The sequence below is a fragment of the Dendrobium catenatum genome, unplaced genomic scaffold (assembly GCF_001605985.2).
Source record: "Dendrobium catenatum unplaced genomic scaffold, ASM160598v2 fragScaff_scaffold_1220, whole genome shotgun sequence".
Taxonomy (NCBI): domain Eukaryota; kingdom Viridiplantae; phylum Streptophyta; class Magnoliopsida; order Asparagales; family Orchidaceae; genus Dendrobium; species Dendrobium catenatum.
The window spans coordinates 12130433-12152484 of record NW_021319682.1 but is presented as its reverse complement, the minus strand read 5'-3'; the positions used below and the strand labels follow the sequence as shown (position 1 = coordinate 12152484).

Genomic DNA, 22052 nt, shown 5'->3' with positions numbered 1-22052 from the left:
CTTTGCTAGAGCCCAAGAACACTAAAGCACCAAAAAAATTCAGGAAACTCCAAATAGCCCTAACCCTAATCCCAACCTACTACATAAAATACACAAATAAAACTCTTAAAAGACAAAATAGCCCTTCTAAGATTTAAAATTCCCTCCTAATTCCCCCCTCTATACTTAACTTGTGTGCCCCACCTAGGCGGAAACAACAGGCTTCCGCTTGCTGTATATAAGGTTTGTTTTGGGCTAGCTGGACCAATTCATCCTGGACCGGTCTATCAATACCCCGCTCCCAATGAATCACCTTGTCCTCAAGGTGAAAAGTGGGGAATTGATGTTGCATCCTCTCGTACGACTACCATGTAGCGTCATAATCCGGAAGGTCCTTCCATTTAATCACCCTTCTTTGATCCCTCCTCCCTGGCATACCCCATGTAGCTCTAGTGTTTCTAGAAACACTTCCAATTCCTTAGTCAGCATGGTCAACAACTTTGAACAAGCTGTGTGATTCCTAATAACTCATCTTAATTGGGATATGTGGAACACTGGATGTATGGTAGCGGCGGCGGGTAACCTCAAACGCTAATTTACAGCTCCAATCTTCTATGATATCTCATAAGGGCCAAAATATCGCGGAGCTAGCTTTTCGTTCTTCTTGCTAGCTTCCGTCCTCTGTCTGTAAGGTCGAAGCTTCAAGAACACCCTATCCCCAACTATAAATTGGATGTCCTTCCTATGCTCATTCGTTCGTTTCTTCATAATCAACTGAACTCTCAATAGATGCATTTTTAGTATTTCCAACACCCTGTTCCTCTCCTCCAAGTATTCCTTTACCAAAGAAACTGAAGTGTTATTTTGCCCAAAATGCATCAAGTGATGTGGGTCTCGTACGTACAACACTTTGAATGGGGTCATCCGGGAAGTGGAATGATACGAAGTGTTGTCACAGTACTATTCCCATGTTAGCCACTTGGCCCAAAGCCGAGGTGTCTCCAACACAAAACATTGTAGGTATGTCTCCAGGCTCCTGTTGAAAATCTCCCATCTGCCCATCCGTCTAGAGATGGTAAACTGTACTCCTCTTCAGTCCTGACCCCTACAACCTAAATAACTCAATCCAGAAATGGCTAAGAAACACTTGTGTCCTTATATAAAACTATAAACTCTGGTATCCCATGTAGTACGACCACTTCTCTGATGAAAATTGCTGCCACTGTCACTATCGTGTAGGGATGTCGTAGGGGGGTAAAGCGAGCATACTTGCTCAGTCCATCCACTACCACCAGAATCACTGTAAACCCCTCAAATCGGGGTAGTCTGTTTATAAAATCCATAGAGACCTCCCACACCCAATCAATTAGAGCCAGAGGTTTAAGTAATCCCCCTGGAGCCATGGCCAACTACTTATTCCTCTGACATACTGCACAACTGGCTACCAACTTCTCTACGCCTTTGTACACCCCTTTCCAATACAACTCTACTGCCAGTCTCTTGTAGGTGTCCTGTACCCCTGAGTGACCCTCAATCACATTCCCATGAAATTATTGTAGCAAGTGTGGAATATGAACTGATCCTAAGCATCCCAAATCTCCCCTGGTACAACGACCTCTCCCCTTCTAGAGAATAGCCATGATGACTATTCTTATCATTCAGTAAATCCGCTCTAATCCTCCCTAGCTCCTCATATCGTGCACTTTCCTCCTTAATGGCCGCCCAATCCAACATCAATGGTATCGATACTTCCATCTCCTAGAGCTCCCCCATACATCTGGACAATGCATCGACCGCCTTGTTCTCTATCCTGGGCCTATAATGAATTTCAAAGTCATATCCCAATAACTTTAACAGCCACCTTTGGTACTCCTCTGTCACCATCCTCTGCGTCAACAAATACTTCAGGCTCCGCTAGTTCATCCTGACAATGAAATATCAACCCAACAAGTAAGGTCGTCATTTATGGATGTCCAGCGCAATAACCATCAACTATCTCTCGTAGACTGACTTCAGTCTAGCTCTTGCTTTCAAGACCTAGTTGAAGTAAGCAATGGGTTGGTGGCTTTGCATGAGTACTACTCCCAATCCATACCCTAATGCATCCGCCTCCACTACAAAAACCTGACTTAAATCTAGTGGGGCTAGGACCAGTATGGTGGTTATGGCCTTCTTCAACATCTTAAAAGCTATTGTGTCCGCCTCCCCCCCACAAGAAGTTATCCTTTTTCAACTGCTCTATTAGTGGCCAGGCAATTGTGTTGTAGCCCTCACGAACTTCTTGTATTATCCTGTCAGCCCTAGAAATCCCCTCAGCTCCCTCAGATTCTTTTGTAGTGGCCATCTTAGCATTACTTCGATTTTATCCTTATCCGCGACCACACCCTTCTGAGATTCTACATGTCCCAAGTATTCCACACTAGCCTGTGTCAAACAACATTTCTTCAAAATTTTCCTCAGCTGCTGCTCCTGTAACACCTCTAGGTCCTCAAGTGCTCCCAATGTTCGTCATGTGACCTGCTGTACATCAGGATATCATCAAAGAAAACCAACACAAATCTTTTGAGATAGGATTGGAACACCCTATTTATTAGGGTTGGAATGTAGCTGGGCATTAGTGAGGCCAAAAGATATCACTAAGAGCTCATAATGTCCCTCATGTATTTTGAAAGCAGTCTTCGGCATGTCCTCACTTTTCATGCAATTCTAATGGTATGTGAACTTCAAATCTATCTTGGTGAAGATAACTGCCTCATTCAACTCATCCAATAACTCATCTATCACTGGGATAGGAAATTTGTTTGACATAATTTTCTTATTCAAAGCCCTGTAGTTCACACAGAACCTCCAACTCATGTTTTTTTTTTTAAACTAGTAAGACTTGACTAGAAAAAGGACTCACATTAGGCCTGATAATCCCTGCCTCCAGCATTTCTCTGATCAATTTCTCAATTCCCAATTTCATTCTTTTGAAATTGAGGGTAATGGTATGACCTGACACTAATGGGTGACACTCCCTCTCTCAAGGTGATGACATGCTCCAACTCCCTTAGTGGTGGCAATCCTTGAGGTGACTGAAAGACCTCACTAAATTGTTGTATCAGTGGATATTCTGAAAGAGGAATGTCTCTACCCTCCTCCAATATGATCCCCTCTAATCTCTATAGCTTCACCAAGAAACCTCACCCACCTCCTGTATGCTCCTCACCATGGTTTTGAGGGACACCATGGCTTTGGATAACCCTACATCTCTTCTGATCACAACTCTTCTCCCCTCCACCACCAGCTCCATGATTAGTGCCCCCCAATTAACTTTGGTTTTCCCCAAGTTCTGTAGCCTCTTCATCCCCAGGATGACATTAATGCTGCCTAACTCCAATGGGAGAAAATCCTCCCTCACTTGAATCCCCTGTATAATCAACATTACTCCCATATAGATTCTGTTGCATGTCTCCACCTTCCCATGCCCATCATCACTCCATAGCTTCCTGTATCCACCAAAGTCACCCCTAATTTGTCCACAACCTGGTTGGAGATGAAATTGTGGGCAGCCTCACTGTTGATCAATGCTATCACCTCTCGGTCTACTATTTCCCCCTTTACCTTTATGGTCTAACTATGAGTGAATCCTGCCACCGAGTTCAAGGAGACCTCTGGCACATCTAGATGTAGCTTGTCCTCCTCCTCTACCCCGGTCTCACTCCCACCTCCCTTCTCAGCTTCCTCGTCATCACAAACGGTGAGAACTTAAAGAGTTCAGTCTTTGCTCCTGTGCCTTGATGTATACTTCTGATCACATCGAAAGCATAATCCCTTTGCCCTCTTTTCTTATACCTACCTCTTAGTCAGCTTTTTGAAATTTCCCCCACTTTCTCGTCCTACAAGCTTCTCCCTCGGGATCTCACGAAGGTTGCTCGGTGTAGGTCACTTAGGTGCTAAGAAAGTGGTGATTCTGTATGAACTACATAAACTGCTTATGATTCTCCACTAACTGAGCTAGCTCCATAGCCTCTCCTAAGTCTTGAGGCCTCATGACTCTCACTGGTACTCAGATCTTTGATTTGAGCCCCTTCATGAAATTCCATTCCAGAACAGTCTCAGATAGCCGATCCAGTCGACTCACGAGGTACTCAAATCTCTCGCGGTATTCTTCCACCGAGCCTTCTTGTACTAGGGCAAAGAACTCACAAAAAAAATATCATGGTATATTAAAAGTGACAAAAAACGGCTTATTGCCAATCTTGTGAAATCTTAATTGAATCATGCCTAAAGTTGGACATAGGAGCAAAAGTAAACATGGGACAAAATTAAAGATTAATTGAAACCAATTTATATAGCTCACATCCTATGTTGCACCGATATAGATACAGCGACACGGATACGACACGATACGGATACGGGACACGTCAATTCTTAAAAATAAAGGATACGGGTACGACGCGGACACGACATTATAATTGTCTAGCATATGAATTTTCAACTATTCAATAGAAGGAATGATATGATTAGCTTCTTCGGTGATTTGTCTTTGAACTTCTATAGCATCTTCAATAAATATCATAACTTCTAATTCAGGCTCATCAAGTGAAAGATTAGCAATTTTTTATGTTCCCATATCATTAAGAGACTCAAATCCAATATCAGAAATGAGAGAACATCGCTTGTAGCCGCGGAAGTAAATACGACTTGTTTTTTTTTTTTGGATTTTTTTGTTTTTCAACGGACACGCGTATTGGATACACGGATCGGTGCCGTATTGGAGGCGTATCCGTGTATCGGATATAACACACCTTCATAAATAGGTATATCGGTGCAACATAGCTCACATCCATCTAGGCATTGTTTTTATAGTAAACCTTATCAGTCAATTCATTCGTAGATTCAATCGGTTTATAGAGTTCTCATATATTTTAAATCAAGTCCTAGAAAAGGAATTCTCTACAAAAAGTAGGATAATCAACAAACTGAAGGTTATATTGATGCAGCTATGTAGGATCATCAGTGGATAGAAGATCCTCTTCAAGATACTGTACATTTTTAGAAAAATCTCATAAATTGAAGGAGAAAGAAACAATCAATTTTTTCAAGGTCTGGTGTTGAATATGAATTTAGAGCAATTGCCCAAAAAAGAATCTATGAACTTTTGTGGATCAAAATCATTCAGGAATATCTAAAAATCAAGTGGAAAGAGGCAATGAAAATATATTTTGACGATAAATCTGCTATTAGGATTGCTCATAACTTAATATAATATGATTGTATCAATCATGTAAAGGTAAATATATATTTAATAAAAGAGAAACTAGAAAGTAAATTGATTTGCACTCTATTTGTATCAACAAGAAATCACCTTGTCTATATATTCATTGAATAACTCTTCAATCCCATGTTCAAGAATATTGTAAGCAAATTTGGAATGATAGGCTCATACCATCTAATTTGAGGGGCAGTGTCAAAGATTGCGGGGTCTCACACCGTGGTACCCACTCTGGCGTGGTTCCCACTCCACCTCCTTCCTACATCCACTTAAATTTTCTCCTTATAAGAGCTGCGGGTCTCACATTATAGCTAATCATAGTATGTTCTATTAAGCACATTGAATGAGAAGCTTAGCCATTGGATTTTCTCCCTCTTAATCATTGAATTGCAATTCATATGCTCCTCTCTTTTCACCTAGCTGCCAACCCTCATTTTTTATTTTTATTTTATTTAGTGTAAATTGTATTTATCTTTTTTTCATATGTAATATCTTTGGAGGAGCTAATAAATGCATCCAATCTGTGTACATAAAATAAGCAATAAAATTCAAAATAATTTTTCATATTTCTTATCTTTCAACATCTATTGATGTTGATCTTCTTTAAAATATAACATAAATATCTCTGAGTGCGTTGAGATTTTTGATTATCAACCTAGCAGTTTGAAGTCAATTTCCTCATGTAACGTAATAGATATTTGTTGTAATTGGATTGATATGTCACTTTTTTGGTTTGGCTTTAATCCACATTGTTGTGTGTGGTCCCTATGTGATTCTGGGACGAGTCAGTTGGCTTGTAAACTTGAACTTTATAAAGTTATTCCCCAGATCGAACTCTAACAGTTTTAACACTTAAATCGGTTATTCTTTAACTTTAAAATATCCATAGTCTTGATTCTTGATATCAACATGATTTTGACAGAAAATAAAAACGTTGGAAGAACACTTTGAAGATGCACTTGATTTAAAATCCATAACCAGAAGCATGCGACTATTTCAATTTATTCAGATTCATAAAAATAAGGATGATTAATTTCCAAGTTTTTGTTGTACTTTGCAGGCTGCAAGAATCCTTCTCTTTATCTTCTTTTTTGCCCATATGTATCTACATTTTGATAAGGTATTTTCCAATTCTTTTGGATTTTCTTCTTAAAAAAATCTCGTAATAATGAATTTTCCATGAAACATATTGAATGACATGAGGATAGGCTGTTGATTAATACTAAAGATTAAGATATATTGCATTACTTGACATGCTCTTCACATTTGCTTCTTAAGGTTTAAAATAAATTATTAGCATAGTGTTTTAAGTTCAATTGCCCTAAGATCTCACCGTGCTACTTAAATATTATTTAACAAATGATTTCTTTGTTTTACTGAATTGTAGAAGTCCTAGAATGTATACCATTGCATATGTGGGGATTGAGTTAATGAGGGTATGAACTTACTTTAACATATGGAAATAACGAGGTAGGTTGGTGTAGATCTTGTAGATGTAGGTCTCCTTGATATTTTTTCTTCTTTATTCTCTTGCATTTTTTTTTTTAAATTTTCTTTTTAATTGAGAGGGCTGATGGAGAAGTTTAGAGAGAATAAGGAGGATCTACATATGATATTTATTGATTAGAAAAAGCATATGATAAAGTTCCAAGAGAAGTGCTATAGAGAGTTCTAGAAAAGAAATGGGTTAATAATGCTTTTATTCAAGTCATTCGGGCTATGTTTGCTGGAGCTATTACTTGTGTGCAAACACAAGGTGGTTTGACCAAGGATTTTCCTATTTCAGTTGAATTAAATCAAGGATCAACCTTAAGCCCTTATCTCTTTGCTCTAGTCATGGATGTTCTTACCAGACATTTGCAAGAGGATGTACCCTCATGTATACTTTTTTGCTGATGATATTCTTCTTGTTGATAAGACTAGAGAGAGAGTTGAAGGTAAACTCGAATTATGGAGGTCAACCTTAGAGTCTAAATGTTTTCATTTAAGTAGATTTAAAACCAAATACATGGAGTGTAATTTTAGTAGTATTAGATTTAGTGGGGGGTTTTGTGTCTTTAAGAGATCAAGTCATTAATAAATGTACTCATTTTAGATATCTTGCATCTATTGTTAAGAGTGATGGTGAAATAGATGGGAATATTATTAGTAGAATTCAAGTTGGATGGTTGAAGTGGAGAAATGCTTTGAGTTTGTTGTGTGATATAAAAGTACTACTCAAACTTAAGGGGAAATTTTATAAGATAGTGGTGAGACTTGCTATGCTTTATGGTGCAGAATGTTGGCCATTAAAAATGAAGCATAATATTAAGTTAAGTGTTGCTGAGAATCTGAGATGAGGATGGTCAAGTTGATGAGTGGATTTATTCTTAAAGACAGGATACGAAACGAGCATATCTGTGAAAAGATTGGAGTAGCTCCAATGATAGATATGATTAGAGAGAGTCGCCTTACATGGTTTGGTCTTGTAAAACAACGGCCTTCCAATGACCTTGTTAGGAGAGTAGATGCATTAGATTTGGCCTATATTAAGAAAGGTAGAGGTAGGCCTAAAAAGGCTTGGCTATAAAATACTAGAAATGACCTTTCTTTATTAGATTTAAATGAGAATTTGACTTTTAATAGAACACAATGAAGAAAAAAGATTAATGTAGCCGACCCCACGTAGTGGGATAAAGGCTTGTTGTTTTTGTTGTTGTATGGATGCAAGATAAATAGATAATTAAAGAGAGGAGTCCCGCAGTTTCTTTAGGAACTGAGAAGAAATCATTGATTATTGGTATTCTCATAGGACAAAGAAGGTGAGACCAAAAAAAATCATCTTGGCGAATGTGCTCTCTCATTTATTGGATGTCGTTTTTGATGATGGAAGGTGAAGCTTCCATGATTCATGCACATCGAAGGAGAGTGTAATCTTGCATTACTGGGAAAAAATTAGAGATGGAGCCAACGAGTAGAGGAGAAAAAAAAGTGGATTTCGAGGAATAGCTTGATTTGAATTCATAATTGATGCAAATAATAACCATCATAATTCTATTCATAGAAATAGAATTTACAAAATTTAAATTATATCATCTAATTCAAATTTAAAACATCATTACCAAAATGATACTTCCTTCCTAATTTAAATAAAAGAAAAGATTAATTCCAAAAAAATAAATACAAAGTTATAAGTACTTCGATCTGGATTTTGTTCGGAATTAAGTCTATTATGAATCTAGTCTTGAATCTATGTGATGCATCTGAGTTGTTCACAATTTATTTTGCATAAAACTTATTGAAGCTAATACATTTGAGGTCGGAATGGAGATATAAGCAATTATATTTTCTATTTGAGTCGGGATCTTTGGTCCTCAAGGATTGGGAAAGAGCGAAAAAGGAGATAACTTGGTTAAATACCTTTCCATATGTCTTAGTTGAAATTATTACTAGTAAAATATTGAAGTTAAGATTTTTTTTCTTTACCTTTATGAGGACTGGCCTTTATGCCAAGTACATTTTAAAGTAACATTAAATTATATCTATTATTTTTCTTTTTTTTTTTGGGAAAAATTGAGGGCGAGGCCCATTTCTATTAAGTTACAGGTGTAAAAAGAACATAAATAAACCTAACAATAAAAAAAGCCACCAAAAAAGTGCCAAAGGAGGCTATGTGTAAACAGCTACACATACAAAACTAAAGAGCAAAAGGGAAACCAGAACAATTCTACCCGAAGAGCAGGAGGGCTCAGTTAAAAAAGAATTGCTGCAAAACGAACAATCCCCCGGTTGCAAAGGAGAAACAGCTGCAATGAGGAAGGGACCAAATTCTCTGCCGTCCAAGGGGATGGGAGGCAATTCACACATCATTGCCCACCAATACCAATATCTCGAGCCAGAATGATAAGAAAAAGGAAACAAAAGTGCACTTGCATAGCCACCAATACCAAATTCTTGGGCCAGAAGGATATGAAAAGGCAACAAAACTGACTTACTCCGCCAAAGTATCTAGCTTCAGCACAAAATAGAAGCTAGAATATATAGTATTACATCAACTGAAACATAAATTCAGAATTTTTTCATTTGGAGATTTTAATGAACATTGCTCTTCGAATCAAATGGCAAACCGTAATAATGGATGCTTGGGAATTCCCAAATTTCCTCTCATTTCTTTCTTTCCAGATCATGTAAACAGAGCAATAAGCCATAAGATAATAGAATGAACGTATCTTAGCATTGGTCCCAGACATGCAATCAAAAACCTGGAAGAGGTTTGGCCTAAGCAGGTGATCCTTAAGGAGAGGCATCAATTTAATAATGATATTATAAGTGAAATTACACTTAAAAAATAAGTGGGAAGTAGATTCAGAGCGGGAATTGCACAGAACACAAAGGGGGTTAACAAAAATTCCTCTTAGCCTGAGATTTTCGACAGTTTTTAGTCCATTAGTAAGTGCCATCCAACAGAAAATAGAGAAACATAAAGCATGTTTTTTGTGCCAAACAAACTGATGCCAATTAACCACGGGTAAATGCTTATAGAAGTAATTAAGATACTTATGAAGCCCCAGAACATTATTTTCCTTCTAGACAAGGCAAATAGAGTTATCCACAGGTAACTGTAACATAGTTTCAAGCATAAAATTGGAGTGATCAACAGGAATCTCCCACCCGTCCTCATTAAGCAAGACACCCAAAGTTGAATTAAGAGGAAAAATACCCAATAAAGGTTGAAACACCGGCAACTCCAATCTTTTGCCCCCATTCCAATGACCCCAATAAAGAGATATAGAGAAATTATGAAAAACATTAAAGCTGAACATATCTCTAGCACTTATAGCATGATTATAGAGAGACTTCCAAAAGGAAGAAGCTTTAGAAGAAGGTGGCTTCCAAGGTGATATGTATTTAGACAAAAGCCAATTGGAAGGAGGTTTCTGTTGTTGTACATTCTGATAATAAGTGAACAATTATAACCAAATTGAAGAGCTTGTAAAGAGGCAACCGCACCGCACAACACAGCCTACGGGTTCATCATTTTTGAACTTGACAGCAACAAAGCTGCTGTTTTCTGCCACTGCACAGCACAGCAGTTGTTCGTACTCCACTACGCCCCATCTCTGTAAGCAGCAGAACGGAGAATTATTTTCATAATGTTCGGGCCAAGCAACACTGTGGACTGCACTTTGAAGCTTTTGAAAAGACACCAGCATCATAAGAACAGAATGCAGCTATAAGCAGTCCACTATCTTCAGGAGGTCGATGCCAAGCAACGATAAGCAAAACTGTGAGGTAGCTGCAACTGGGTAACGCCAGCACAGAGAAAATGGAGGAAAAGGGTGCTGCGGCAGGGGATTGCATGGTTCGGCTTCCTGCTATGGTGCAGGTGCGGAGATCTTTGGTTTTTGCTGCAGGAATGGATCTATTGCTTGAAGAGAAATGAAGCAAGAGAGAAAGAGTTGGAAGATTTCTAGATTTTTAATTGATTTCATTTGATGGATACTTAGCCTTTAAATAGACAATTACAAATGATAAAATCTTATCTTCTCCTAAATAATCTCCATAAAAAAGAATCCTTTCTGCAATAGCAAACTAGATAACTTCAAACAAAATGACAATTTATTCTAATCTGAATTTAAATTCAAAAGCAAATTTATCCAAACAACTTAAATTCAAATTCATCTTTATTATGATGAAATCTAAAGTATAATCTAATGTTACTTTTTAAGAGTCTTGAACTTCCTCAAATGTTGGTCAATCGACAAACCAATTATGCCAGTGAATTACTATTGATATCCGTTTCATTCTCAATGCCTGGAAAAAAAGAGTGATATAAGAACCATCACGGTTGCCATTTCCATCGAGAGAATTGAATTATTAGAACTTTAATGAATATGTTTTCTCAGATGTTTCCATGATCAAACCTTTTTGGTTTAGATGGTAGGATTAGTCGTCCACTTGATGATCTGTCTCGGGATCACCATTGTCCCCTACATTTGGATTTGAGTAGAATATAAACCCATGAATGTACTAAAAACTTATAACTTATATAATGAGGCACGCTGTGCTTCTTTTGAATATTTTGACATGGTATAGGAGTTTCGTTGAACAAAATCTTTTCAGTCTTATCAAGATACAATCAGCTTAATCCATGCTTTCAAGGTAAATGAAACTCATGGGCCAGAAGGGCCTTTTGTTTTAAAAGTCTCTCTTCTGTATTTGTGCGGAATGTCGAGCAAACTTATGCTGTTCTTATTTTTGTATTAAAAATTTCTTTAAGAAATAATAAGAAAGTCGTCCCAAACGAAACCTTTATATGTCCGTGTATCGAGAAAATTATGGTATTCTTAGTTTTGTATTTAAAATTACTTTAAGAAACAATAGAAAAGTTGTCCCAAACGAAACCTTTATATGTCTATGTATTAGAATGCTATTGCAAGTAGACAACGTTCTTACAATATCCTTCACTTTGGATTTTCTTTTGTTTAGGTGAGGACAATATTTCCTTTAGGATTCTACAGCATTCTGTCAGTTCCTCCCGTGATTGCAGTGATGAATGTCTACTGGTTCTTGAAAATCTTCAAGGGCATGGTTAAGACCCTCTCAAGAAAGAGACACGCACAATAAATACGCGTTCCTTTGTCTTGGAACAATCAGCGATTATGATGTACATTTTTGTTTTTGAAGTCTTAAACCCAATGCCGGCGTTTGTTCAGCCAGCTTTTAACAAAAATTACTTTCTGATTCTATAGAAAGTAACATTGTATGAAACACGCTCTATGCAAGTAAACTAGAAATTCGAATTATTAAAGTTTTGTTTGGGACAGTTTTTTTATTGTTTCTTAAAGTAATTTTTTAGTATAAAAATTAAATTTTTTGTACTCGGAAGCTGCTTTAAGAAGCACAAAGAAAGCAGTCTCAAACGAAGCCTAAAATGACAACGTTAAATAAGCTATTCCATGCATTTGTTTTCCCTTTTATATGTTAATGCTCATTATCATCCTCTGTTCTGAATTAAACCCTAATATAAGAACTTAAAGAAAGAAAAGCAGCGATGGTGGACATAAAAAGATTGTGTTGTGAATTAATTGTTTTGTGCGGACGCCGAATGCTTTTAGGAGATCAACAAGAATGCGCAATGTCACCTCTGTGCTTGGTATTGCGGCTTGGTGCTGCTAATGTGACACATTTTGATTGGTCTCCGAACGACGTTATGCGTCCGATCTCCGCACAAAATAATTTTCTGTGTTGTGGCCATCTTTTTCGCTGACCTTTTGTTTGTTTTGATGCAAGTGTTTGGAAGTTATTAAAAGTTTTAGAGCAGAAGTGAGTTCCAATAATGTTTGCTTGTTTTTGCATGAATTCATGTGAGAAATTCATTTCATTATATTTTTGGAGTGCAGTGGATTTTAATGTTATCCAGTCTTATTAGTTATATATTTCTAATTATTGTTATAAGTAAAGTTATATGTTAGTTTGATTTTCTTTTAATTTTTATATTATTATGTGTTAAAAGTAAAAAAGGGCTAATTTTCAAGCTCCCACTAGTGAAACTTCTCAGTTTTAAGCCGGGGATTGTTTTCATCTGCTTAATATGAAATAAGTAGGGATACTCAATTATGAAATTTAATTTCATTCACTTTTACCGTGAAGTGTTTTTAGGAAGATATCTACGCCAATTAAGATAAATTTAAACACGAACATATATATGAGATTCGAAATCAAGAGATTTTTTGGTTGATTGTTAAAGTTCCTAATCAATAGACCAATGATGAGTTGCTTTCATGGTGAAGTAGACCAGTTGCCTTTTTTAGGCTTCGTCTGTGGAGAAATTTTTGTGCGGTCACTAAACGTTATAAGGCGAAATAGAATGCGCCAAGTCATCCGGTACCGAGCGGTACAAAATAAAAAAAAATGACGTGCATTCTCAATAGTCTTTGGATGCCGTTCGGTGATCATATAGAATAATTTCGAGCTAGAAATTCTCGTATTATAAAATTGTTTTAAAAAAATATTAAAAAAGTTATCCCAAATAAAAATTTAGAATAATCTAAGTCTTGTATGCAATTATGTTGGGAAGCAATGTAAGTGTGGTAGCACACAGATCGAGCGTTAAGAGAGGGATCCAGGCGGAGCACTCATGCCACTGTTTATGGCAATGAATCATTACTTTAGCAAGTAGGAAAAATAATAATAAATAATATTCATGTGATATTTGAAATAGTCATATTTTCTCATGAATTTTGCTACGTGAATAATTTCAAAACATGTTTGAAAGATATGATAGATCATGGGGTAGGGGTTAAGGGTGAATAAATTTATTATAAAAATAAGTGCATATAAAAATTAATAATATCTATAAAATAAATTTCAATGTAAAATTTTATATTTCAAAATTTTTTGATATCATCAATCAACTAAGCTATGCATCATTTTTTAATATTCATAAATTTTGTTTTTGAATAAATACATGATAATGAAATGAAAAAAAATATATATTTTTTGAAAATTTTAAGAAAATAATGAAAATGAACAATATTTTATTATTTTATGTGGGTACTTTAGAATTCTCTTATGAGGATTTTAACAAAATTTACTGTCTAATTCATAGTGTACAGACCTCCTAAATGTCTATCTCCCTCTAATGAAAAAAAGAAAAAAAGGAAAAAGCTGAATATGAATCAAAATCATTATTATTAAGATGGAAAAACCCTTTAATAAATAGACCAAGTCTTAATTAACATCTGCGCAACTTTATGAACCTTCAAAAATTTTTAAGAGAATAATAAAAATGTATTGAATTTTGATATTTTTTTTATACACAGAATCTTTGTTTAGGTGCCACTAAATTTAAATGATAACGATTTGAAAATCTTTAAAAAAACTCGAGTTTAAATGATTTATTTTTATTCTGTATTGAATTTTCATTTAATGATTGAGATATTAAATATATTCTTTAGAAGTTATTTTGAATAACTTCTGTCAATGTTACTTTAAATCTATATTATTTCTTTTTAATCCTCTAATATAATAGCTTAATAGTTGTAATTTCGTCATTTGTTGTTGATATATCATCTAAAAATTATCTTGATCATGCACGAACTCGATACAAATATGAATAGAAAATTTTTTCAAAATTAAATTCGAAATCATACAAATTCCGATTTTAGAAAACTTATAGTCAAATTCAAGGAGACAAACCCAAACATATCAAATTCATATTTATCTGAACCCAAATGAGCTCAAATTGAAGGATCAAAATATACTTGAAAGCTTCAAAGCATCAATTGAAGGACCAAATGATATCCAAATATGATATGCTTATAATTAAATCAAGAAGTTCGACTAGACGAATCCAACGAGCCTAAATGTTTGATAAATGCTCTATGATCAAGAAAACTAATACTAGCCATCTAACAGAACACTCCCAACCTACCCTTGAACTTCTCCATATTAACTAGTCATGCTACTCCCAAAAAACTACAAATAACTTCTCATTCTTCACATGAAGGGGAAGGAAAAAAGGAGAACTCGAGAGCTCTCTTGCTCCGTCCATCTAGCACAACCATCGTTGGAGTTCTCGCCAACTACAGACCTAAGGTCCCTCTGACCATTGTTGCCCCGCGGACTATGGTCCCTATGACCACCGTCGCCCGCCAATCTTGATGCAAATACGAATCGAAAAACTTCTAAAATTAAATTCGAGATAATCCAAACTCAGATTTAAGAAAACTTATAGTCAAATTAAACATCTCAAGGAGACAAACCCAAAGACACCAAATTCATTCTGATCTGAGCCAAAACGAGTTCAAATCAAAAGACCAAAACATACTACGACCACTCCGATCAACGTCAAGCGATTACGATCGCTTCGACCACAATCGACCACCGATTACGATCCCTACGACCACCGTCATCTACCTACTACAACCACTCTGGCCACCTTCGTCAGCCAAATATAATCCCATTTGACCACCGTTGCCTGTCAACTACGATTCTTTTGACCATCAACGCCTGCTAATTACAATTCTACTGATCAAACAAACATGCCAATGCTCCCTTAAAAACAATTGTCATATTGTTCTTCAACTATAGAATGTGCTCTATATAATGTGTATTTATTACATTGGGCCAGCACCCTCCTTCAATGAGGTGTAATATTTATAATCAACCATCAATACTAGTGGATTCATTCAAATTGAGCCATATCCTGTGGTCTTCCCCCTTTTCAGGATTTTTCACGTAAAAATCATTATGTCTCTTATGAACGCTGCATCTCTCTATTCTATATGTCTGTATGTTGGATCTTCATACAAAACTAGGACACTAACCTTTATAATTATCTACCACCTCAAATATTCCAGGACACAACATTTGTACATGTTTATATCACCTCAGGTTCATTCTTAAATTTTTTTTTTCTTAATCAAGCTAATGGAAATGTATATTTAATAAAACAAGTTCAGTAATCCTTTCCAAAAAAAAAAAAACCCAAATACTACATTAAACAATTGAAAGGCATTGTTAGCCTGGAAAGAAGTAAAAAAAAAAAAAAAACATTGAATCCTTCATGTTGCTATCAATAAGAAGACTCTATTGGCACATCACTTGGTATTTATTATGGCTTACCAGCACTCATCCAGAACAACTCACTTCTCTGTTCTTGCTAATTGTATCCTTCACTTCCAAACCAATGAGCACTTAAAATACCTGATTTTCCCCACCTTCTTCTCCTCTTTTATCAGCCAACTTCAACCTTTGATTGCTATATAAAACTACAATCCTTCATTTACTTGTGATAAAATCACATACAGTTACCTACCTTACACTAAGAACACACCTTATCAAGAATATTTACCTAACAAATGTATTCAACAAAAAAAAAAAAAAAGGCATTTCTATTTCGGTTCAATTTTTGAGGCAAATTGGAAACCACCAGTATATTCAAAGGAATCACTATGGAAGTCCTTCCTTGGCAGTGGCTCATTGTAAGGATGATGAGCATTCTTTGTGTTCCCAAAGTCTGTCGCTGAAGAAGGCGTTGAATTCGAATTTGAGTTCAGTCCCGCATTGTGTAACATAGTCTCAAATTCCTTAACCAATTCATTCATTGTTGGACGTTGTGAAGCTGATTCTTCAACACACAGCATGGCCAGCTCTACAAACCTCCTGAATCCTATTAGATTTTCTGTGCTACGTAATGCAGGGTCCATCATCTCCCTCAGACCGTAGTACTCTTCATCCTTATCATTTAAAGCCATTCTCACCTCCCTAACAATATACTTCCCCTTCTCTATTGGTTGCTTGGCCATTATCAATTCCAACATTACCACTCCAAAACTGTACACATCACTCTTTTCTGTCAACTGTTGAGTCATATAATATTCTGGATCTAAATAGCCCTGTAGAAGTTGCAATTTTTAGCTGAAATAAAGATGCAAGAAGCTTTGTAAGATTTGTAAGGAACCTACCAGTGTTCCCTTGACTTGGGTGGAAATATGGCCTTTTTGGCTGTCTGATACAAGCTTTGACAGACCAAAATCTGCAACCTTGGCGATCAAATTCTCATCCAAAAGGATATTGGTGGATTTGACATCTCTGTGGATTATTGGTGGGTTGGCTAGTTCGTGAAGATATGCTAATCCTCTTGCTGAGCCTAGAGCAACTTTAAGTCTTCTGGGCCAGTCAAGTTGTATGCCATCTTTTCCTGCAGAAAATAGTTTTTTTCATATGGTTAATTTTAAGTGAAGGCCGAGCCAATTGATATGTGTTCTGAGTATCAGACCGATTAAGCTTTCTCTGAGCGTTCCATTTGGGATGTACTCGTATACCAGCATTTGCTCTCCTTGCTCGAAGCAAAAACCTACAAGACCTACGAGGTTTTTGTGATGAACCCTTGAAAGTAATTCAATCTCAGTCTTAAATTCATGGCCTCCCTGCATGGATCCTTGCTGTGCTCTTTTGATTGCTACCAGTTCTCCACTTGAAAGAAATCCCTTGTAAACCTTCCATAGGTGGAAACTGAATTGATTAGTTATTTTCATTATATTTTTTCACTAACTGAAACTTTATTGGATACAATAGGGAATCACCTTGCCATAGCCTCCGCATCCGATTTCATTAGTTTCTGCAAAATTGTTAGTGCTCTTTCTGAGCTCGTCATAGGAAAACAATCTTGCTCCTTTTAGTTGCGGTGCACCGTCACTTTCTTTACCCTTGGATATCCATGAAGCTTAAAAATAATAAAGATAGATGAATAAAAATGAAAAATATTAGAAGCATGCTTGTTTTGATTTGCCAAGGAACGAAAAATTTGATCTAGAGGACTACAAAATAATTTAGTTCTATATAAACTCAATAATATTTCTAGCTTCCCATACTGGAGAAGTCTTAAAAATAAGCATCTCTATGAATTTTGCTATATTTGGAGCTTACCAAAAGGCTTGTTTTGTTCTACGGCTCTCTGAGCTCTCTTCTTTTGTCTGAAGGCATAGATACCGACAATGACAAGAACAACAAGTAGAATGACACAACCAATTGCAATTCCAGCAATTACTCCCGTACTCATTGAGCTTCCTCCACTATTACTGCCTGAAATATTCCAAAGTGATTTACTCATGGGTTATCAAATCTTCTTGGTTTAAATTTATTGAGTAGATACTCCACCTGATGGAAAAGGGTAAGGAGAGCCAATGAAAGAGTATGGTCCAAATATGCTCGGAATGTCCAACGTCTGGTTGCTCAGAGCAAACCCAATTTTCAGAACATCCAACCGGGTGAAGTACATTCCAGAAGGTGGAAACAATTTTAACTCCACTTGTAGATAGTTATCACTATTAAAGAAGGGATTTGAGAGAGATACTGAATGAGGAGCAAGCTTTAGCTGAGTCCAAAGATTGCTTTCTAGTTCTTGGAATCTTGAGCTGTTTGACAAATCTCGAAAGAAAGGTGCTCTGAATATTAACAAACCCTCATATGGGTAGGCGCAGTTACAACTCTGAGGGTTAACGCTTTGATCAAAGGGACATGAAGTAGAATTACACTGGCCTAGGCCAGTGGAATAAGGCTGTTGCAGCTCTTGTTGAAGGCTGCAGTAAATGGAGTTTAATAGTTGCGTAGTGCACACTGGATTCCCATATAGTCTGAAAACAGGTAGCATTTATGCGTCGTTCAATATGATTAAATGACACTATTCAACAAAAAAAAAATGGTTGAGTTTGGAAACTCACATTAGGTTTTCATTGTAGCGTGGTGATGATTTGAACCCAGAGATGGCATTGTTTTTGAAATCGACAAGCTGTAAACCTGAGCTGGTTTTACCCAAATCTAAGGTACCATTGAATGCATTGTTACTTAGTAACCTGCCAAATAAGGGTTTCCATGCTTAATTTTATGAGAGGATAAGTATCTTTGTACAAGAAAAACAAATTAGGATTACTTACACTTGCTGTATTTGGGGAAAGCTGAACATTTGTGTTGGAATATTCCCATTGAGCCCTCCAGATTCCAGCACCCTGTGTGCCCAAATCAATGGATATCATTAGATGTCCAGTGAACCTTACCATGAACAAAATCTGAAGTGCAATAAGGAACTCACAAAGTTGTTAGGGATTCAAGTGTTGAGAACCAGTTTGGAGCTTGATTAGAATCAAAAGAATTGTTGCTCAGATCCCTACCAAACATTTTGCAGCATGCCAGTTACTAAGAAAACACTACACAGTGATAAAAGTAGATTTTGAACGTCTAGTTGAATCTGAACAAGTCCTTACACATAGTTCAGAAGGCTCATCCCAGTCAGATCAGGAATTGGGCCAATTAGTTGATTATTTGCCAAACTCCTGAAAATATGTATTATACAATGAAATTCATTTAAGTTTGCAGTCCATGCCTGGGTTATCTATGACCTATATTCTGTAATTGCCAAATTTTTTACTTACAGCTCGTTCAGTTTTACAAGGTTGGTTAAATTAGAAGGAACTGTACCACCTAGAGAATTCCTGTCAAGTCGGCTGCACCGAAAGTGTAGTTGGTCAATTTTTTCTACTATGATATAATATGAAGGAGATATGAATAGCATGGGTACCAGACTATTATACTCACAGAACCTCAAGTGATGTTACTAGCCCTATTGATTCTGGAATCTGTCCTGTAAATTTATTTGAATCAAAGAGTCTGCAAACACCCAGTGTATGTTGATTCTTAAAAAAGATCTTGGAATGTTGAACTCGAGAGAATGATGAATTTACAAAATGATAGAACAACTTACAAATGTATAAGTGTCATCTTGGAACTGAAGAGACTTTCCGGTATCCCACCTGATAACTGGTTTTTGTTGAAATGGCTGTCAATTGCATTGAAGACAATTATTTGTATGAAAGCATAATCAATGGCTGTTGAATGGTTGATAAAAACAGGGAGAGAAGCACAAACAAATGCTTTGTGTTGACAAGCAGATCCAACCCAGGGGAGGTGTTTGAGGAGACTGGAATAACTCCAGTTAGCTGGTTGTCTCCCAGGTCGAACCAGTATAAATTGGAGAGCTGCCCCAATGAGGCCGGTATCCTTCCCGTGAAATTGTTTGAGTTGAGAGCCCTTGTAGTGACAAACAAATAGAATTCAGATATCATGTTCCATTCTAATTCTTCAACAAAAGATCAACATAGAGGAAATAAGTCTAGGACGATTCTTACAAGAAATACAGATTTTCCAAGTTGCCAAGCTCTTGTGGAATGTTACCGGTGAAACTGCAACCAGCCAAGATCCTGTAAATGAACTCTAGTTAATCCTATGGTATTCTGTGAAGCTGTTTGAGAGAAAAAATGATGAACAATAGTACTAATCAACAAGATTTCTGCTCACAGGGTGGTGAGCTGCTTGAGATTTCCAATGTTCGGAGGAACTGGGCCACCGAGTTTACTGTTTAAAGACAAATCCCTGCAAAATCCTGCTGTTAATATTCGAAGTATTGGAGTATATAAATTTTGCAGTTAATTGTCAAACATAATTGCAGTTCGAAACGCAATCGAATTCTTTGGTGCTGGGAGAAGTACTTACAATGATTGAAGCTGGGTTAGCTGGGATATATCACTACTTAATGTACCCTTGATTCCCATCGTGTTAAGGGTCCTGAAGAAAATGAAAGCCTCAGAAGAGAATGATGAAAAGTTACTATCAACAAATGGAGGTGGTAGACTTACAGAATGGTTACCCTGGAGTTACTGCACGAAATTCCTTCCCATGGTGTACTGCAGGGATCATTAGTTCCCCAGCTCGGCGGTGTGTTCTGCCATTGACTCATCAGAGATCTAAGAGCCGCAGCTGCACAAGCGCTCGTCAGTTTTAAACAATAAGATTGATAAGTTTGTATCAGAGGCGATGAATTTATGGAACTTTTTGTTTCTAAATAGCTTTATAAATCCCTATGATTTCGACGAGTTAACAAAATACAAAAATCGCATAAGCCAAGCTCTCTTGCCAAGAAAGGAAAGAGAGTAATGATCCTTCGCTTAAAAACCATGACTGCATTCGCTGTATCATCAAAATACAGAACGCATACTTTTCATTTCAACTAAAAAGGAGATTATCTAAAACCAAAATCAAAGGATATACAGAAGCAAGAGAGTTACCATCTTGAGGATTAGTATCTCCAGGAGCAACCTGAAGGCCAGCAGCAAATACAACAAACAGCAGAAAGAACCTGGAGATCATCTGTAACCCTTTCCGATGGTGAATCCTGCCTTCCTGACTACTAGAACCAGATTTTATTGTTTAGGGTTTAGAGTAAACTAAACAAGAGCTATAAATTGTCATCCATCACCAGCTTCCTCGATCCAGTATTGAATCATGAAAAGGAGACTACCAAAAGATGACTACTGAAATGTTTTTTTTTCCTGTATCTTAGGAAAAATTAGAACTCAGTCTCCCTCCTGGATTCTTCTCAAAGGGCTTCATCTTCATCTACAAGTCAAAATAGACATCTCACCAATTGGCTCTCAGTGCTAAGATTTTTTTTTTTTTAATTATGATGCCGGCTGCAGAAAATGAAGGGCAGATAAAAAATAAAAATTTATATTTTCATCGCAACAAATCTGATCATTTGAATTGATCCAAAGGCTAGAAGCCAGGTTGATTTTTTAGCAAGTCATAATGGATTATTTGTTGTTGCGGGGAGTAGTTGTACTGCGTGGGGCCCTAACTTTTCTTTTATGCAGTGCTTTGATCAAGGCTTTTATATCGGTAGCTCCCAACTAACTCATTAATGGGATATAAGGCAAAAATATAAATATAAATAAATATATATATACTAAGCATATAATTAAAAAAATATTTCACGATTTTATGAAAACATGAAATATTTTCACTTATTTTTAATATTTTATTTTTATTTAGAAAAATAAAAATTTTATTATTATTTTGAATGTAAATTTTTTATTTTATGAAGAAATACTAAGTAAGATTTTATTTAGAATAACTTCCTTACTGTTTTCTAAAATAATTTTTAAAATATAAAAATTTTTATACTTAAAAGCTGCATTATTGAAATTACAGGCTAAGCATTATTGAAATATTTTTAGCTGTAAGCCAAAATCTCATATAGTAAATGATTCACTTAATTCCAATCCTTATAAAAAAGCCTATTTATTTTCTCCATTTGTTATTTCATTATTATTTTTTGAAAATATTTCCCATTTCCTGTCCAAGTTGGTGTCAATATTGACATGAAATAAAATATTAAAAATATAATTAAAAATTATAGGAAAACATAAAAAATTCACTAAATGATTTTTTTTAATTTATTCAAATATTTAAATATTAAAAATTATAGGCCAGAGCCTAT

At 36.2% G+C, this 22052-nt stretch overlaps 2 protein-coding genes across 4 annotated transcripts in view; one reads left to right on the top strand and one right to left on the bottom strand.

The window, feature by feature from the left end:
- The window catches only part of LOC110092905 (transmembrane protein 56-B), a 28357-nt gene extending 16322 nt beyond the window's left edge, over positions 1–12035 (top strand). For both annotated transcript variants that reach the window (XM_020817606.2, XM_020817614.2), the window contains exons 8-9: positions 6297–6356; positions 11705–12035. In XM_020817606.2, coding sequence (XP_020673265.1) covers positions 6297–6356; positions 11705–11842 — 198 coding nt within the window. In that variant the 3' untranslated portion in view covers positions 11843–12035. The remainder of the gene's footprint in view (positions 1–6296; positions 6357–11704) is intronic.
- Positions 12036–15757: 3722 nt separating this feature from the next.
- LOC110092894 (probable leucine-rich repeat receptor-like protein kinase At5g49770) lies at positions 15758–21237 on the bottom strand. 2 transcript variants are annotated; one of them, XM_020817595.2, is made up of 19 exons: positions 20842–21237; positions 20424–20533; positions 20270–20341; positions 20075–20149; positions 19906–19977; positions 19646–19807; positions 19482–19556; positions 19316–19387; positions 19153–19224; positions 18985–19053; positions 18813–18887; positions 18658–18729; positions 18445–18576; positions 17882–18357; positions 17651–17806; positions 17308–17447; positions 17001–17220; positions 16687–16922; positions 15758–16617 (listed from the first exon to the last, which is right to left on the bottom strand). In XM_020817595.2, the coding sequence occupies exons 2-19, from the start codon at positions 20471–20473 to the stop codon at positions 16114–16116; spliced, it is 2730 nt and encodes a 909-aa protein (XP_020673254.1). In that variant the 5' UTR covers positions 20474–20533; positions 20842–21237; the 3' UTR covers positions 15758–16113. The 2 variants fall into 2 exon arrangements, with proteins under 2 accessions (XP_020673254.1, XP_020673246.1); XM_020817587.2 differs by having other exon boundaries at positions 20413–20533; positions 20842–21236.
- Between the last annotated feature and the right edge of the window lie 815 nt (positions 21238–22052).

Bases quoted from the DNA above. Each gene is read 5' to 3' on its own strand.
- LOC110092894 (XM_020817587.2), bottom strand. From the start codon at position 20,923: ATGATCTCCAGGTTCTTTCTGCTGTTTGTTGTATTTGCTGCTGGCCTT. The intron at 19,225-19,315 runs GTGAGTATAATA...CTTTCGGTGCAG, and splicing joins GTAACATCACTTGAGGTTCT to CCGACTTGACAGGAATTCTC. The intron at 16,923-17,000 runs GTCTGATACTCA...TATTTTCTGCAG, and splicing joins GCTCAGAGAAAGCTTAATCG to GAAAAGATGGCATACAACTT.